Source organism: Gouania willdenowi, chromosome 21 (genome assembly GCF_900634775.1).
Source record: "Gouania willdenowi chromosome 21, fGouWil2.1, whole genome shotgun sequence".
In the NCBI taxonomy this organism is placed as follows: domain Eukaryota; kingdom Metazoa; phylum Chordata; class Actinopteri; order Blenniiformes; family Gobiesocidae; genus Gouania; species Gouania willdenowi.
Window position 1 is genome coordinate 13,011,233 of NC_041064.1, and position 14,674 is coordinate 13,025,906.

Genomic DNA, 14,674 nt, shown 5'->3' on the forward strand with positions numbered 1-14,674 from the left:
CATGACGATAAACTACACGGGGCTGTGGAAGAAAAGACCTCTAAGGCTGTAACTGCTGCAATCAGCAACATCATGCTTCTGGCGGGGTCCAAACCCTTCCAAACCCAAATATTGCTCAGCAACAGATAAATATTGTCTTAAAAGAGATTTGTTTCAAAAAAAATAAATAAGCCTTTCTAAAAGCTTGTTAGAATATTCCTCTTCAAATGGCATTGCATTACTGACATTCTTCAGTGAAATGCATCGGGCATTTAGCAAATCTCAGACCAAAGCTTTACTTCACCACTTTCAGACTTCTGAAATAAGCAACATGTCAGCTAAAGAAGACAACTTTTGCAGTTTCAACAAACTTATTCAACATGAGTGTTGCATTGTTTAGTTTAAACATCCAAAATGTTTGCAATGCCATTATTTTGGAGTGTCTTCCAAAGACCAATAACTGAGATATACTGTTTGCCTTATTTTTAATTAAATCTAGTACATGTTTTGATTATATTCATTAGTGGCTAAAAATTAAACATTTAATTATTTGGACAAGATTTCCTGGCTGACGAAAAAAGTTGGGGACAAAGCCTTGCCCCTCTGTTTGCTTTTATCAAGTGTGCTCAATTCCTGTGCCAACTGATAAGGAGGGTTTGTTAGCTGGGGAAAATCTGTAGAACTTACCCACCCACACTACCACCATGAACATGAACTCATCCTGGCATACAATATGACCTAGATCAAGTTGTGTTTATCCTAATGTTAGCTATTTGTATCCTTCAATGCAGGTTCTGTGACAACTGTCTCACTGTACCAGAACTCATAGTTTATATATCTTATTCCCATTTTTTTTGTAATCATCATTTTATTAGAAAATGTTTGGAGAAGTCTTTTTTTCATCCTCAAGTAGCAGTATCTTATAATGGATCGAGTTGCAAAAAGCATAGGAATTGCAATGAAAGGTGACAAAAGCATTTACCTGTGGCTTTATCCCAATAGGACAGTGGCTTTAAAGAACCAGTCTGATTATGTGGGATTGTACAAAAAAAGAAAAGGAGGAGGTAGCGGTTTCTCAGTGCTGCCTCCACATTGGTTCCCCTGTGGTTTAATAATTCACTTTCATCTAAAAGCCATGTGGATCAGGGACAAGTAATGACAAACTTTTGTGATATAGAACTCCTCATGTCTAAACAAGTCTTTTTTTTTTTTAACTCTCACTATTACCTCTTGTTTTGGCATGCCTGTACACACAGATATAGACAAACTACTATAGTAGCACTATAGTAGTTAAGCTAGGACCTTATAGCACTATAATGTGCATGCTCTGACAAACATTGCCACATTAAATTTTTACTTTAAATCTCAAAACTGTTAAAAATCCACTAAAATTACCTCTGACTTATAAATAACTAGACAGTATTAAGTTTAAATTTTAAACTGAACTATTATACCATGAAAGGACTTTATTAAAAAGCAACAAACTCCCCAATGGGAGCAATGTAGCACCTCACACCTGGGTATCATAGTTCACATTTTTTCATACAATCCTTTGCCTGATTGTGTCCCATACTTTATCATAACAAGTAATGAATGCCAAGGTTGGTAAAATTCCGCCCTTACACAAAAATGTTCCGAGCAAGTCCTTATTGACAATGTTGGCTCAACTGACTGTCATAGCTTCACATGGAACGGATGAGGTACATTTTTGTTTGTGTCCACTCCAGGTCAGCAAATGGTCCCCTCTCCCAGGACCCCCTACTAGGATGCCTGGGATCGAGAGAGGGACCCACACCCTGAGATAACAGTATGTTTTTGAGACCTGGATAAACATTGAACAGTTCAGAAGCTGCATGTAACACAGTGACGTGAGTGACTCATTTCACCCTTTTTAGTGAAATGTTGATAGGCAATTGTTTAACATCATTAGTGAAAGATATAGCTTCATTTACAAAAACAAGTGCACGAGGAGTGAGATGGGTGTATCAAAGGATTAGAACTTAGAAACCATTGAGACAAACACACATGAGGGAGTTTTTACTTATTTGTGCAACATAAGAGGAATCCCTAAGTTAGAAAAAACTCCACCAATTCACTTGCCTCTCTCATTCATCATAACATATTGTGGTATGTTTAGGAACCCTTGCCTGGTTGTGGCCCAGCTCTCAGGATCCTATACAAGGTTTTCCTTTTTCTACAGTTTCAAAAAACAATGAGTAATAACAAAGCACAGATTATATTTTCTGAATGGAGGATAAGCTTGTTGGAAGACACACTAAAGCTGCTGAGCCATTAGCACACCCAAGTCTCAGGCTCAACCTCTTTTTCTTCAAAGAAGCAACACAGTCAGAGACCATTGCTGTCTCAGCAAAAAGTAGGCGCAGTGTAACCGGCTACCATTTACAGAAAAACAAATGCTTCTAAGCGAGCAACACAAAAATTCTTACCAGTATGGGTTCTGTGGAAAACTTGATTTTTCTCTTTAGAGGCAGCTCATCCTCATCGGACAGTCCAGTGACCTCATAATACTCGTAATATTCCCCATGCATTGGATCCTCCTCAAATTCCTCCTCCTCTTGATCTTCCTCTTCCCTGAGGACCTGGTCCACATCTCTATCATCCACAAACGCTGCGTTCTCAATACCGTACACTACGGGAACGTCTCTATCCAGCTCGCTCTTGCCAACCTGCTTTAAGAGGTCACCCTCATTCTCAGCTGCTTCATAATCTTCATCAGGTGAATCTTCACATTCTTGGCTTAGAGCTGAACTGCTATACTTTCTATCCTTCAAGTATCTATCTTCTTCCAATGTCCGTGCTTCTTTTTGAGCGTCTTCTGTGTGGTGTCTTGACAACGCCTGATGAGCAGGGTCACAGTTCTGTGTTTCTGGAGAAACTTTTCTTTTAAAATCAGGTAGTTTCTCATCAGAACGTTGGAGCTTTTGTTCCACAAAGACATTATCTTCAAAACTTTCACTCTCACTCTCCTCACTGTCCGAGGATTCATTCTGAACTACCACCAGTTCAGCTCGGACCATGCTACCCCCTCTCATATCTAACGATGAGGTCTGGCTGGATGACTTTTCTCTTGTAGGACTCCGTAAGCTACTGTCATTACTTGTGGTTCTGTGAGCATTCTGATAGCCACCAGCTGATGGATGAGGCTGATTCATATCTCTTGGGGATAGATTTTGTGGCTTGGGTCCATCGCCATCAACCGACGTTCTTTGAATGCCATCATTGTTTGATGGTGAGCTCTTGCAACCAGGGATAACTGTTGATGTTTTCTCTGTTGTAGGGGGTTTCTTGGCAATATCGGCTGCCAAAAAAATGGATTTAGATGCTGCACCAGTGACAGGAGATGTTGGTTTTACCCCAACACCTAAACCGTAAGATGTTGTGTGGTTATATTTATTTTTGTTCATGGCATCAGGTACTCCTGGAGAGTCTGTCATGTCTTGAGAAGGAGGGGTAGGTTTCACTCCGCAGTCCATTGCTGGTGAGGTAGGCTGTTCAATGGAACTGTGCTGTTTAGCAGAGCAGTTTTCTCCTTTTCTAGCAGCTGTGGTGTTTTCCTCTGTGTCATTCTCCACTATATAATTCTCTAACCTTTTTGAGAGGGGTCCAGCATTTAATGACACTCTAGACACACATTTTTTTTCACCAGTAGTCCTCTCATCTGATCGGGTTTCCGCAGTTAATGTTGGAGTTTGTTCAGTCGTCTCTGAAGACGCCGAGACCCTTCTTGTGTTTTTCCCCTCATCAGAAGCACTTCCTAGGGACAAACGATTTGAGTGTCTAGTTGGAGAATTTTTTTCAGCTGCAGGCGGTTCTTTGATGCCCCTTTCAAAGAGTTTTCTGGTCACAGAAAACTTCTCTGCCATTGCTACTTTGTCAATATCTGCTTCTTCCCCCTTTGGTGTTTTATCTATACTGTGAGACTCAATGCTTGTAGAATTATTTAAGCTAGATCTCGGCGTGTTGATTGGAAATTGTATTTTAGGTGGCGACACTGGGGACACATCAGACTTTGATGGGGTTTTCCCTTCTTGGCACTCTTGTTGCTGCCCATCCATTTGTAAAAAAATATTTTTTATCTTGTTTACTCTGGTCCCAAAAGGCCTCCCCCTGGAATCCTCTCGAGTGTCACTGGAGCCATTTGCAAATGTTCTGCCTACACCTTCAGATTTCGGACCATCAAAGGTGCATTTGATTGCGTGGAAGTCAGACTTATACGCATTTCTATGAGGCGATGCACTCCGTAGGGTCCTTTCGGTCCCTTTGCTTTCTGCTTTGATCATTGTTTTTACGTATTTTAAGCTCCAGCAGGAATTCAAAAACTGTTTTTTGGAGAGAAGTTGTTAATGTGCTTTAATTGATGCTGCGTTTTTTCAATCCCATAGATCTGGCAGGCCTTCTCTGTTGGTTGTCTACACACGGGGCACAAAATCACCTAGAAAAGAGAAAAGCAAAGACTCTTACTACAAAGCAGAATTTACCAACTACTATAAGTAGGGATGTAACAATTAATCGTAAGGCAGTTAAAAATTGATTCATAGGTATCACGGTTCACATCGATGCTCTGAAAATTGAATCGCAGTACTTTTTTTAAACAGCAGAGGGTGCTATATATTATCCTTCTCGTCCAGCAGTGTTGGCGGTGGGTGAAATCTGCTACTACTTTCTTTCTGGTCGCCTTCTACTCTTAAATATGTTCATAAATGATTCCTTACCCCTTTAGCACCGAAAGAATATCTGTAATATTACGTGAATATCTGTAAAAGTCACGTTTTTCTATTAGCTCTGTCTGCTAGCGCATAGCATCTCTTCTACATTGCAATAATATCTGCATGACAACTGACCACTGGGTTACCAGCGCCCTCTGCTGGTCCAAACAAATATCTGACGTAAATACAGTGCAGACTGATTTTTTTTTTTAAAGTCCAATTGTTAAGGCACAAAATACATTTTCAGTTGCACTTTTAAAAAGAAAAGGAACTATTATGTAGTTTTGCATTGTTTACTATAGAACCAGAATTTAAATTAATAGGCTTCTTCTTCAGTTGTATTATTCCTTTATTTATTTCATTCAAGATTTATTTTTAGTTAAAATGCATTGTTTTGAATAGTTTATCAAGGGATTCTTTTGACAAATAGTATAGTATTGTCTATTTTTTCCTCCCCCAAAAAATAAAGGAATATTTTCAGTCATTTGTCTACAGTCCCATTTTGTAAAATAAATGAGAGAGAATCATATTGTAAACCCAGTATCGTGAATCGAATCGTATCGGGAGTTGAGTGAATTGTTACATTCCTAACTATAAGAAATGTGAGCTGAGGTTAGACATTTTGGAGACAGGTCAGCTTTACCCTCATGATATGTTGTTGCAATAGTAATGTATCCATCAGTCTGTCCAACCTTACTATTATGCGATTTGGCTATATGTCACTTGTTTGTTTTAGCTTTGTTGTAGCCACTCGTCCTATTAAATTCACAGCAACAAGTTTTCATATTAAAATAAACAAATCTTACTATGAGTGAAGAGTTCGTTTGTCAGACCAGAGTTTTGCAAGCTTAGAGAATGAGTTTGACCAACTTTATGATATAAACACAACATGGTTGTAAACTTCTAGTATATAAGAGTATATGATCAGTTTGTAGAAGCAGAAAGTAACAAAAAAAAAACCTGTTACTTTTTTAACAACCAATTAAATTGAAGGTGAAACATCAAATGTGCTGGAAAACCAATTTTTGTTTTAGGGCAACTGCAATAACTGTTTGATGGGCAGCAATGCTTGAGTGCTTCAAGCACTGCTGATCATAAAAAAATGGGGAAAAATGGATGTCACATCCTGAAACAGAAATGGCAATATTATTATTTTGTATCATTATTGTTTTTCATTATAAGAAAAATCAAGCAGAAATTGCAATACTACAGTGAATATAGCCACAAATATAATACATCTAAAAAAAAGAATATCATTAAAATGTTCAATATGTTTTGTCACTTATTTCAGAAAGTCAAACCCATGTATGTCATAAGCTCATGACACAGTGAAATATTTCAAGGCTTTACGTCTTGAAATTTTGAAGATTATGGATCACAGATAATGAAAACCCAAAATTCAGTGTCTCAGAAAATTAGAATATTACATAAAATCAATAAAAAAGGATATTTTAAACAAAAATGTAAGGCTTCTGAAAAATGTGTTCTTTCTATGCTCTCAATACGTGGTTGGGCCTCCTTTTGCATGAATTACTGTGGCACTGCTCAGGCATAATGGAAACCACAGGTTGCTTTGATAGCAGCCTTCAGGTCATCTGCATTGTTGGGTCTGGTTTCTCTCACCTTCCCCATAGATTCTCTCTGGGGTTCAGGTCAGGCCAGTTTGCTGGCCAATCAAGCACAGTAACACCATGGTCATTGAACCAGCTTTTGGTACCTTTGTCATTGTGGACAAGTGCCAAGTCCTGCTAGAAAATGAAATCAGCATCTCTATAAAGCTCCATAAGAGAATATATTGGGTATTGTCAAGAGGAAGGTGAGACACCAGACCCAATAATGCAGATGACCTGAAGGCCGCTATCAAAGCAACCTGGGCTTCCATTACGCCTGAGCAGTGCCATAGTTTGATCGCCACCATGCCACGCCGCATTGATACAGTAATTCATGGAAAAGGTCAAAAGGAGGTCCAACCAAGTATTGGGTGCATAGAAATGAACATACTTTTTAGAAGCCTTACATTTTTGTTTAAAATATAATTTTTTAATTGATCTTATGTTATATTCTAATTTTCAGAGACACTGAATTTTGGGTTTTCATTATCTGTAAGCCATAATCATCAAAATTTCAAGAAGCAAAGTATTAAAATATTTCACTCTATCATTAGCCTATATCGTATATAAGTTTGACCTTCTGAAATGAGTGACCAAAAATATTAAACTTTTTCACGATATTCTAACTTTTTGAGATGTACCTGTAAAAGTTTTGAGAAAATATCTGTATTTATACCGTATATTTGTTTTTAAAAATATGTGGTTATGTCAATTCTCGCGTAAAATCTGACCTAATGTGATGGATTTCACCTTCTGAAATGACAGTTTTTGGGGCAACATCACACATATATTCCACCATAAAACTGGCAGCCTACTGATTAGCAAGTGTAGCAGACAATGGACACAAATCTAGCGTGTGACCTCAGCGGATGCTTTTTTAAAAAAAATCTTAATTCTGCTGTGTATAAATACAAAATAATGACAATAGTTAATCCCATTAAGTTAACCGTATTAAGAATGTTTGGCCAGATTTAGGTAAGTTTAATCGCCAGTAATGACATTTGATTAGGGAAAGCCAATGGAACATAAACATAACTGAAATATGTCTAAATTATTCCTCTCTAAAATGGAATTGGGGAATATTTGAAACAGAAAATCAAACAATGCTATTTCACAACAAACATATTGTAGGTTTTAGCCCAGCAGGCCTCACTCTTTCTATCGGGATTTCTCAGTGTACACAGGTTTTTGTTGTGTTCCTGCAGTTTGTGTGTAGTTCGGTAACACACACTGGAATACTGCTACTAAGTACCAAGGACCTGAGATCAGCTTGAGCTTCATAAGAAAATTTGTTTAATTTAAAAATGAAATTCCACAGACCAGAGGTAGTGAGAGAGCATGTCTTGAGGGACGCAGCATACTTTTTCCTAACGACACACACTTTTTCATTTGCAAAAATGGTAAGTTCTATGAAAGGTGTGTTGGAGGAGGGAATGAGTGGGGATCAATTTTCATTTGTAGGAAGTTTGCAGCCCAACTTTTAGAGAAGGGGTGTCCAACTCAAGGCCAGCAGGTCAAATCCTTCCTGCCAAATTTGGCCCGAGGGACAATTTTCCTTAAAGTGAAATTGACACCAAATTTCAGTCCAAAGGTGTGAAACTCAATGTAGTTTGAGTTTCATTTCAACTGTGCCAGAATAATATAATCATTGCTGCCTTTTTGTCAAAGAAAAAACACCTCCTTTTTGTATGAAATTGTAGAGAACATAAAAACAGTGCGACACAGCAGGGTAGCAAAGATTACACATAATGTACTTTAAATAACAATTGTGATATTGTTGTGGCCTACTTTGCCAACAAAAGATGTAAACAACTACAAACAGATCAAACGGATTCTGAAGTCACAAACATCTATAATTTAAGTAATCAGACATCTATAAGAGTAAGAAAGGATGTTTTTTCCTTTAAAGCTTTGCCTTGTTAAATGAAAACAGCACATTTAGATTTTTTTTCTTTCTGTCTGTTATGTAATGTTTGGATTAAAAAAAAAAAAAGAAGGATTTTGAGGTCATTGTCTAACCCTAACAGTAGTTGACCAAGTCTACAGTTTGCAACAAGCCAGTTGTAATCATTAACTTTCAGTGACTTTTGCCAAACACTCTTATAAACTCAGGAGATTTCAATGTGACCCTTGAATAATATTTATTATTGGAGCCGACTCCAAAAGTTACCAAACTGCTTTTCAACCAAGTCACCACAATAATACCTAATAATTAGTTAGAATAACACAGCTTTAAAAATAAATAAATAAAACTATAGGAAAGTTAAATGTCACATTGATATTAAATGATATGATTAAAGCAGCACAGGTAAAATAACTTTTCAAACAAGGAACTTGGAGCAAAAACCATTGGCTGATGTCTTGTCTTTCCACTTCTGTGGACAATAGACTGTAAAAGTAGTCAACACACACCTTCCTGTTTGTCTATTCAAATGTAGGCAGTGTAAACCGCCCAGGTAGAACATATGTGTGTGAACAGCAGGCTAACAGCAGCCATGCACGGCCGCTTGCATTGTCGGTTTAAGTCACATTTAGCACAAACTTATATCCTCAAAAGAAACTTTGTCAAATAGGAAACTTTTTTAACGTTATCTGAACTTGTAGAATTTAGGTATTGCAGTATCTAAGCGAATCAAATCACTTTTAATTGGGCCACACTTGAATAATGACGAATGTTAGTGTCTCAGTCTCGACAATTTATTTCATAGGCATTTCCAACTAAAAACGTTAAAGACGTTCACGCGCACAGAACCCACTCACCTTGTAGAACCCTCCGCTTCCGTTCGCTCGGTGCTATTTTAGACTCTGTCTCATGGACCATTGTCCCGGTTTTCACGGTTTTAAAGTTGTGCCTTCTTCTCGCTCACCGCCATCATTCCCTTCTCCTCTGCGCGTTCCCGGAGCTCCCGCGGGACGAGCGCGTTCACGAGCCAGCCTGTGTGCGGCGGCGCGCCTCAACCGGCTCGGGAGCGCGCGCACATTCCTAGGACCGTGACCCACCGCGTCACCGCCCTCCTCCTGTGGAGGCGTGGGAATGGGTTTACCCTGGATCATCAGAGCTCACCCAAGACCCCTGAGTAGAGACGCCCATACCAAGACCACAAACACAGTCAGGCGAGATCATTTACACTGTATAATACGACTATTACTACTAGAAAAGCTGTAAAAAGCGTCCAACAGACACAAGGAAGAAGCATTTTTCTTTGCCCAATTCTTGCTTTACATTGTGCAATGATTCACATTGATATGCAATGATTGCTTTTTCAACGTGCTACATATTAAAACCAATAATTTGCAGAGGTGTAAAGACTAAGAGAACTGATAAATCCTACTTGAATGATATTGTACTTAAGTACAAGTAAGTCATGCATAAAATACTCAAGTACAAGTAAAAAGTAGCACAAATAAATAGTACTCAAAGCAAGTAAGTAAAAGTTACTAGTTACTTTCACCCACCACATTCATTTTTGGTAATAAATCTTGCCACACTTCCCTTGCATACAGTAAATATCTCATGTATAAATTTAAAAGGAAACAGACCAAATCTTGCACAATTGGAACTTGTTATTTCCACAAAGGCATCTGTATGAAATAAACGGCTTGGCAAAGCTTACAATTCTTTTCAAAAATAAAATAACACCAGTGAATTCAATTCAAAACAGAAAAAAATTCTCAGGCTCTAAGTATAGCTACATTTATGAATTCTAAAACTGAGAAAATAACCGGCATTCGATGCTGTTTTGACGCAGTGCATTACGTTTAATGTGGTTGGTCGGCTATGATGTGATGTGATGATGTGATTAATGTCTGGTCATTTAGATTTTTGTAGTTTCACAATGTCCGCTGATTGTTAAAAAATAAAAAAATTTACTTAGTAACGGTTGAGTGTATTAATGTAACTAATTACTTTACTTCTTTTAAAATGTACTTAAGTAAAAGTAGATTTACTGATTTAGAAAAAAACTCAAAAAAGTTCCCATTAAAGCAACTCAATTACAGTAACTTGAGTACTTGTGATCCGTTACTTTTTGACCAACACAGTCAGACAAAATCATTTACACAGTTTACTACTAGCAAAGCTGTACTTGCTTTGCATTGTGCATTGATTCCCAATTATTTACCGTGATTGCTTTTCTAGTGTTGCATATTAAAATCAATAATTTTTTACACCAGGGATGCAACTTAAAACAGGTCTCAAACTTAAGGCCCGGGGGCCAAATCTGGCCCTTTAGACCAGTGGTTCTCAACCTTTTTCAGCTCAAGTACCCCCTTTTTTAAATTTCGGAATCCATGTAACCACTTTGTCTGACTCCGACTACAACATTTTGCTCAGAAATCTATGAAGAGAAAACAACAACTATACAGCATAGTGATGGAACGAATGAGTGAAAACATACATTTGAAAGAATCTCATTTTGTAAATAAGTGGAATGAAACTGTATTTAGTGCAGTTGTCCCCATTTTGATATCAAGAATTTCTGGTGACCCCAAAGACATTTTTTTCTAGAATTAGTTTTCGATCATGTTTTTGCTCAGATATTTATTGTTTACTGTATTTTAATTGAACTATAATCACACAGTAAAATTATGGAAATGCAGTTGTTTAAGATCGTGTGTTTTAATAAATACATTTAAAAAATTTAAAAATTTAAAAAATATGTTTTAATTTTTCGGAAGTTTCAGGCAACCCCATTTAAACTCCAGACGACCCCACATGGGGTCCCGGCCCCAAGGTTGAAAAACATTGATTTTTGTGCCTCCAGATTATTATATTATTATTATTATTATTATTATTATTATTATTATTATTATTATTATTTTCTATAGTTTTTATCCTTTCCAGTCCTTTCACACCTGGTGTGGGACCAAGACTGTCACTTTATTTGTTTATTCTCCACTCCCTCATTCTCTCACGTACCCTCTGTAGTGCCATTGCGTTCCCCATTTGAGAAGCTTCAGAGCATCGGCCCGCAGGATAACGTCGAAATTACAGAAAATACCAAGTTATTCAGTTGTAGATATCTCAGCCCTTCCAAATACATAAATTCAATTAAAGCCCACAATATTTGCAGGGCTTACAGTTTTCCCACGCTTTCACCTAATGACAGTATTTTTTTTATCGCAAATTGTTAAAAAAGAAATGATTATCTTTTCCAAAATCCTGCATTTATTCCACAATTTTTTTCCAAATTGAATGAAACCTGGTCACAAACTCAAAGAAATTTCAAGATTCGCTATTGTCTCAGCAACTTCCATTACCTTACATATATTTTTCAGGCATAAGAATAATAATAATAACAATAATAATAATAAAAATAATAGTGAATTAGAAAAACAAGAAGAGAAGAAGGAAAAGGCAATTATGAAAAACAATAAATGTTTCGATAATACTATAATATTCAAATAGCTGGAATTCTTTTGTTTTGACAATATATTTTGCATCTCATCACTCAAACAAGAAACTATGTAAACAGAGACGTATCATACTGACACTGAGTCTAAATCACTGAAGCACACCGACATTCATTGCCACACTACAGTCCAGATTTGTTTTTTGTCAGAATGTCAACTGACTGCAATCATCTATGAGGCATGATGAGGCAAGTTTAAAACACACCAATACAAAAGGCATGCAAGACCTCAGCCGCACCAGGTGTAAAATGTTAAGAAAACACGTAGCAATGGCATTTCTCACTGTGTGGCTTTCAGTCCAGAAACATCTATTGAGGAATCTGCCAGATTTAAAGTTAGTCCTGATCTTTTACACCAACTGGATGTGCAGATAAACTCTTATTGTTTTAGTTAAAAGTATCTAAACTATATATTTTTCTCTCAAAATTGTATTTTTGTCTATACATAAAACAAGCACTTACTTCAAAAGGTTTGGATGTCATTACTGTAAAATGAAAACAATTAATAGAACATATGGGAAACTGAAAATACTACAATATTAGAAATATTCCAAAAATAACCTGTATGTTTGACAGAGTTAGGTGCCCTGTGCTGTAAAGTGAGTCAAAATCTCAAATTACCCTCCACTATAGGAAATGGAATGAGTGTCCAAATGAATCACCGTTGTGTCATTCATCAGCAGTGGTTGTGTCCCAGTCTTTCGTCTTGTTTACTGTATGGTAACAAGTTCCTTCATGTAGTTTTTTAACGTACATACTCAATAGAAATTGGTCACGAACAAAGACCAGTGTATTTCTCACACTACCAATGCTTTCCCTGTATTGTAGTTTTTACTTTATTTTCGTATATATCCTAAGAAAAAACACAATGCATTTCATTTCCACTCCCAGTCATGTGGTAAACAGTGTCCCCTCCTCAGAGCCACAGGGTATCTTTCTTTTGGCTTCTATACATGTATTGCTCTGGCTCAGGGGTCTGTCGCAGAATTACAAAGATTAGTACGTTAACACGAATCTCTTTCAGTTGCAAAAAACCCACAACACAAAAATCCCAATCTGACACCAGGCCAGATGAATGTGCATAGCCATTAATTTCATTATTTTCATTTTTATTTTTTTCATTTCAAACAAATAAATGGAAAAAAATAGATTTAAATGAATAAATATTAAATCTATGAATTAAAAAGTCAATTTCAATATAATACACATTTGACTCATTCGACAAGGGATAGGAAGAAGCATTGTCAAGTCCTACCCCCATTCCTCATCATTACCAAATGCCAAATCCAATAAACTAAACTAAATGAACAACACAAAGAAATACTTCAATTGAGCTATTAAGAAAAACTGAACAAAAAACAAGCAAACAAAACACATTTTATTCACTAAATGGTGACTGTTTTTCATTTAAAATCACACTTATTTTGTTAACATACAAGCATGTTACTTGTGTTCCATTGATAAGTTTTGTGTGTGATTATATAATAGATATTTTGTCTGAAATTGTAGCCAGACTGCAACAAAGAGGGCGGGAACAGATGGTGATCCATTTTTCAGACCCTTTTATCTGGTTGCCCCTAGGAGCATATTCCCATATACATTTTTCATCATGTGACAGATAAAATATTACATTTGTAAGATAATATTTACATTAAATGTAGTTATTCTAGTGCCTGTTAGACAAGTTTAGAGGGAGAAAAAAGTAATCTACTCTAGCTTGTTCCGGAAAGAATAGTCAGAAAGACATCTTTGGAAAAGATCCAGTCTGTAAGCATTTCCTCTGAAGTAATCTGCTCTCACATTCCATCTGAAGTCAGATTATCTGATTGGTGAAGCTTTATCTTCTTAAATGCACTCAGTTAAAGACTTTAAATGGCTTGTTAATGTGCAGGGTACAATATGTCTCTATGTGGTGTCTTGAACTTGTTTATTTGATATCAGTCCACAGTATTAGGTCCATCAGAGGGATTAAAAGGTTCTTGGACAGGGAGTGAAAAAATCTGTGTGGTGTTAATTATGAGTCAATCTGCTTTAAACCTCATTTCCTGGCTGTGGAATTTCAACTCTTTTAAGTCAGACTTGTGCCAAACAAAATCTTGCAGGACTACTTCTTTGAATTATCATCTAACAACAAAACAGACACAAAGTAACTGGAGTTTGACTCTAAACTTGAACTTTTTTTTAATTCTTCATAGAATGAATTCCTGCAAGTTCTCCCTCTCACCAGCAGCCACACTGAGTGTTTTTCCAAATACTTACCATCCCTTAAAATGTTGCTTTTAGTGCACATTTAAGGTTTACATGTTCCATGTGTTTACCATCTCAGCTCAAAGGGCATCTCCTAGCAACAATGGTCTCAAAAGCCACATGCATGCAGTCAGTAAGATTAGAGTAGTGCACAGCATGATGTAGCTAAGCCTGTAGTCAAACACTAGACAACAGTTCAAACAGCAGTGAATTAACAGGGCAAACCCTGAGGCAGAAGGAACAGGTGATCTGGTGTGATTAAAGAGTCTGGAACTCTAGATGTTTTGCTGATTTGTCATCATTGTATCTATTCTTGCTTGGGCATCCACCTGATATTCAATGAGCAACTTTTACACATGAGGAAACCATACTAAGCATGATTAAAATGATAACCTCACCAGCTGTCATTTGTTCCTGCATTGCAATTGTGACTAAATGTAGGCATGATCATAGGAATCTCATTGTAGACAATAACGACCATTCATTTTTGTACCATATTACAAATTGAAAAATTATTGTATATTAAGATCAGCTCATCATCATCATCAAAGAATAAATTCCTGTGTAGCTGCAAATCTAAAAAAAAAAGTGTCAGGTACACATTCGGAATATTTGACCTAATATTAATCACTAATGTGAAGAATACCATGGTGTTTGAAAAGTGTTAATTTTGTTGACTAAAACACTTCGTCATATCGTT

General features: G+C 36.8%; 1 protein-coding gene across 4 annotated transcripts in view; it reads right to left on the reverse strand.

Annotated features, from left to right (window-relative positions):
* Positions 1-9,279, reverse strand: part of ppp1r9ala (protein phosphatase 1 regulatory subunit 9A-like A) — a 29,146-nt gene extending 19,867 nt beyond the window's left edge. Inside the window, exons 1-2 of one of the 4 annotated variants that reach the window (XM_028436683.1) lie at positions 9,077-9,277; positions 2,427-4,432 (exon numbers count right to left, since the gene is read on the reverse strand). In XM_028436683.1, coding sequence (XP_028292484.1) covers positions 2,427-4,280 — 1,854 coding nt within the window. In that variant the 5' untranslated portion in view covers positions 4,281-4,432; positions 9,077-9,277. Of the gene's footprint in view, positions 1-2,426; positions 4,433-9,076 lie in introns of those variants that run through there. The other 3 variants (XM_028436680.1, XM_028436682.1, XM_028436681.1) reach the window with 3 other exon arrangements.
* Between the last annotated feature and the right edge of the window lie 5,395 nt (positions 9,280-14,674).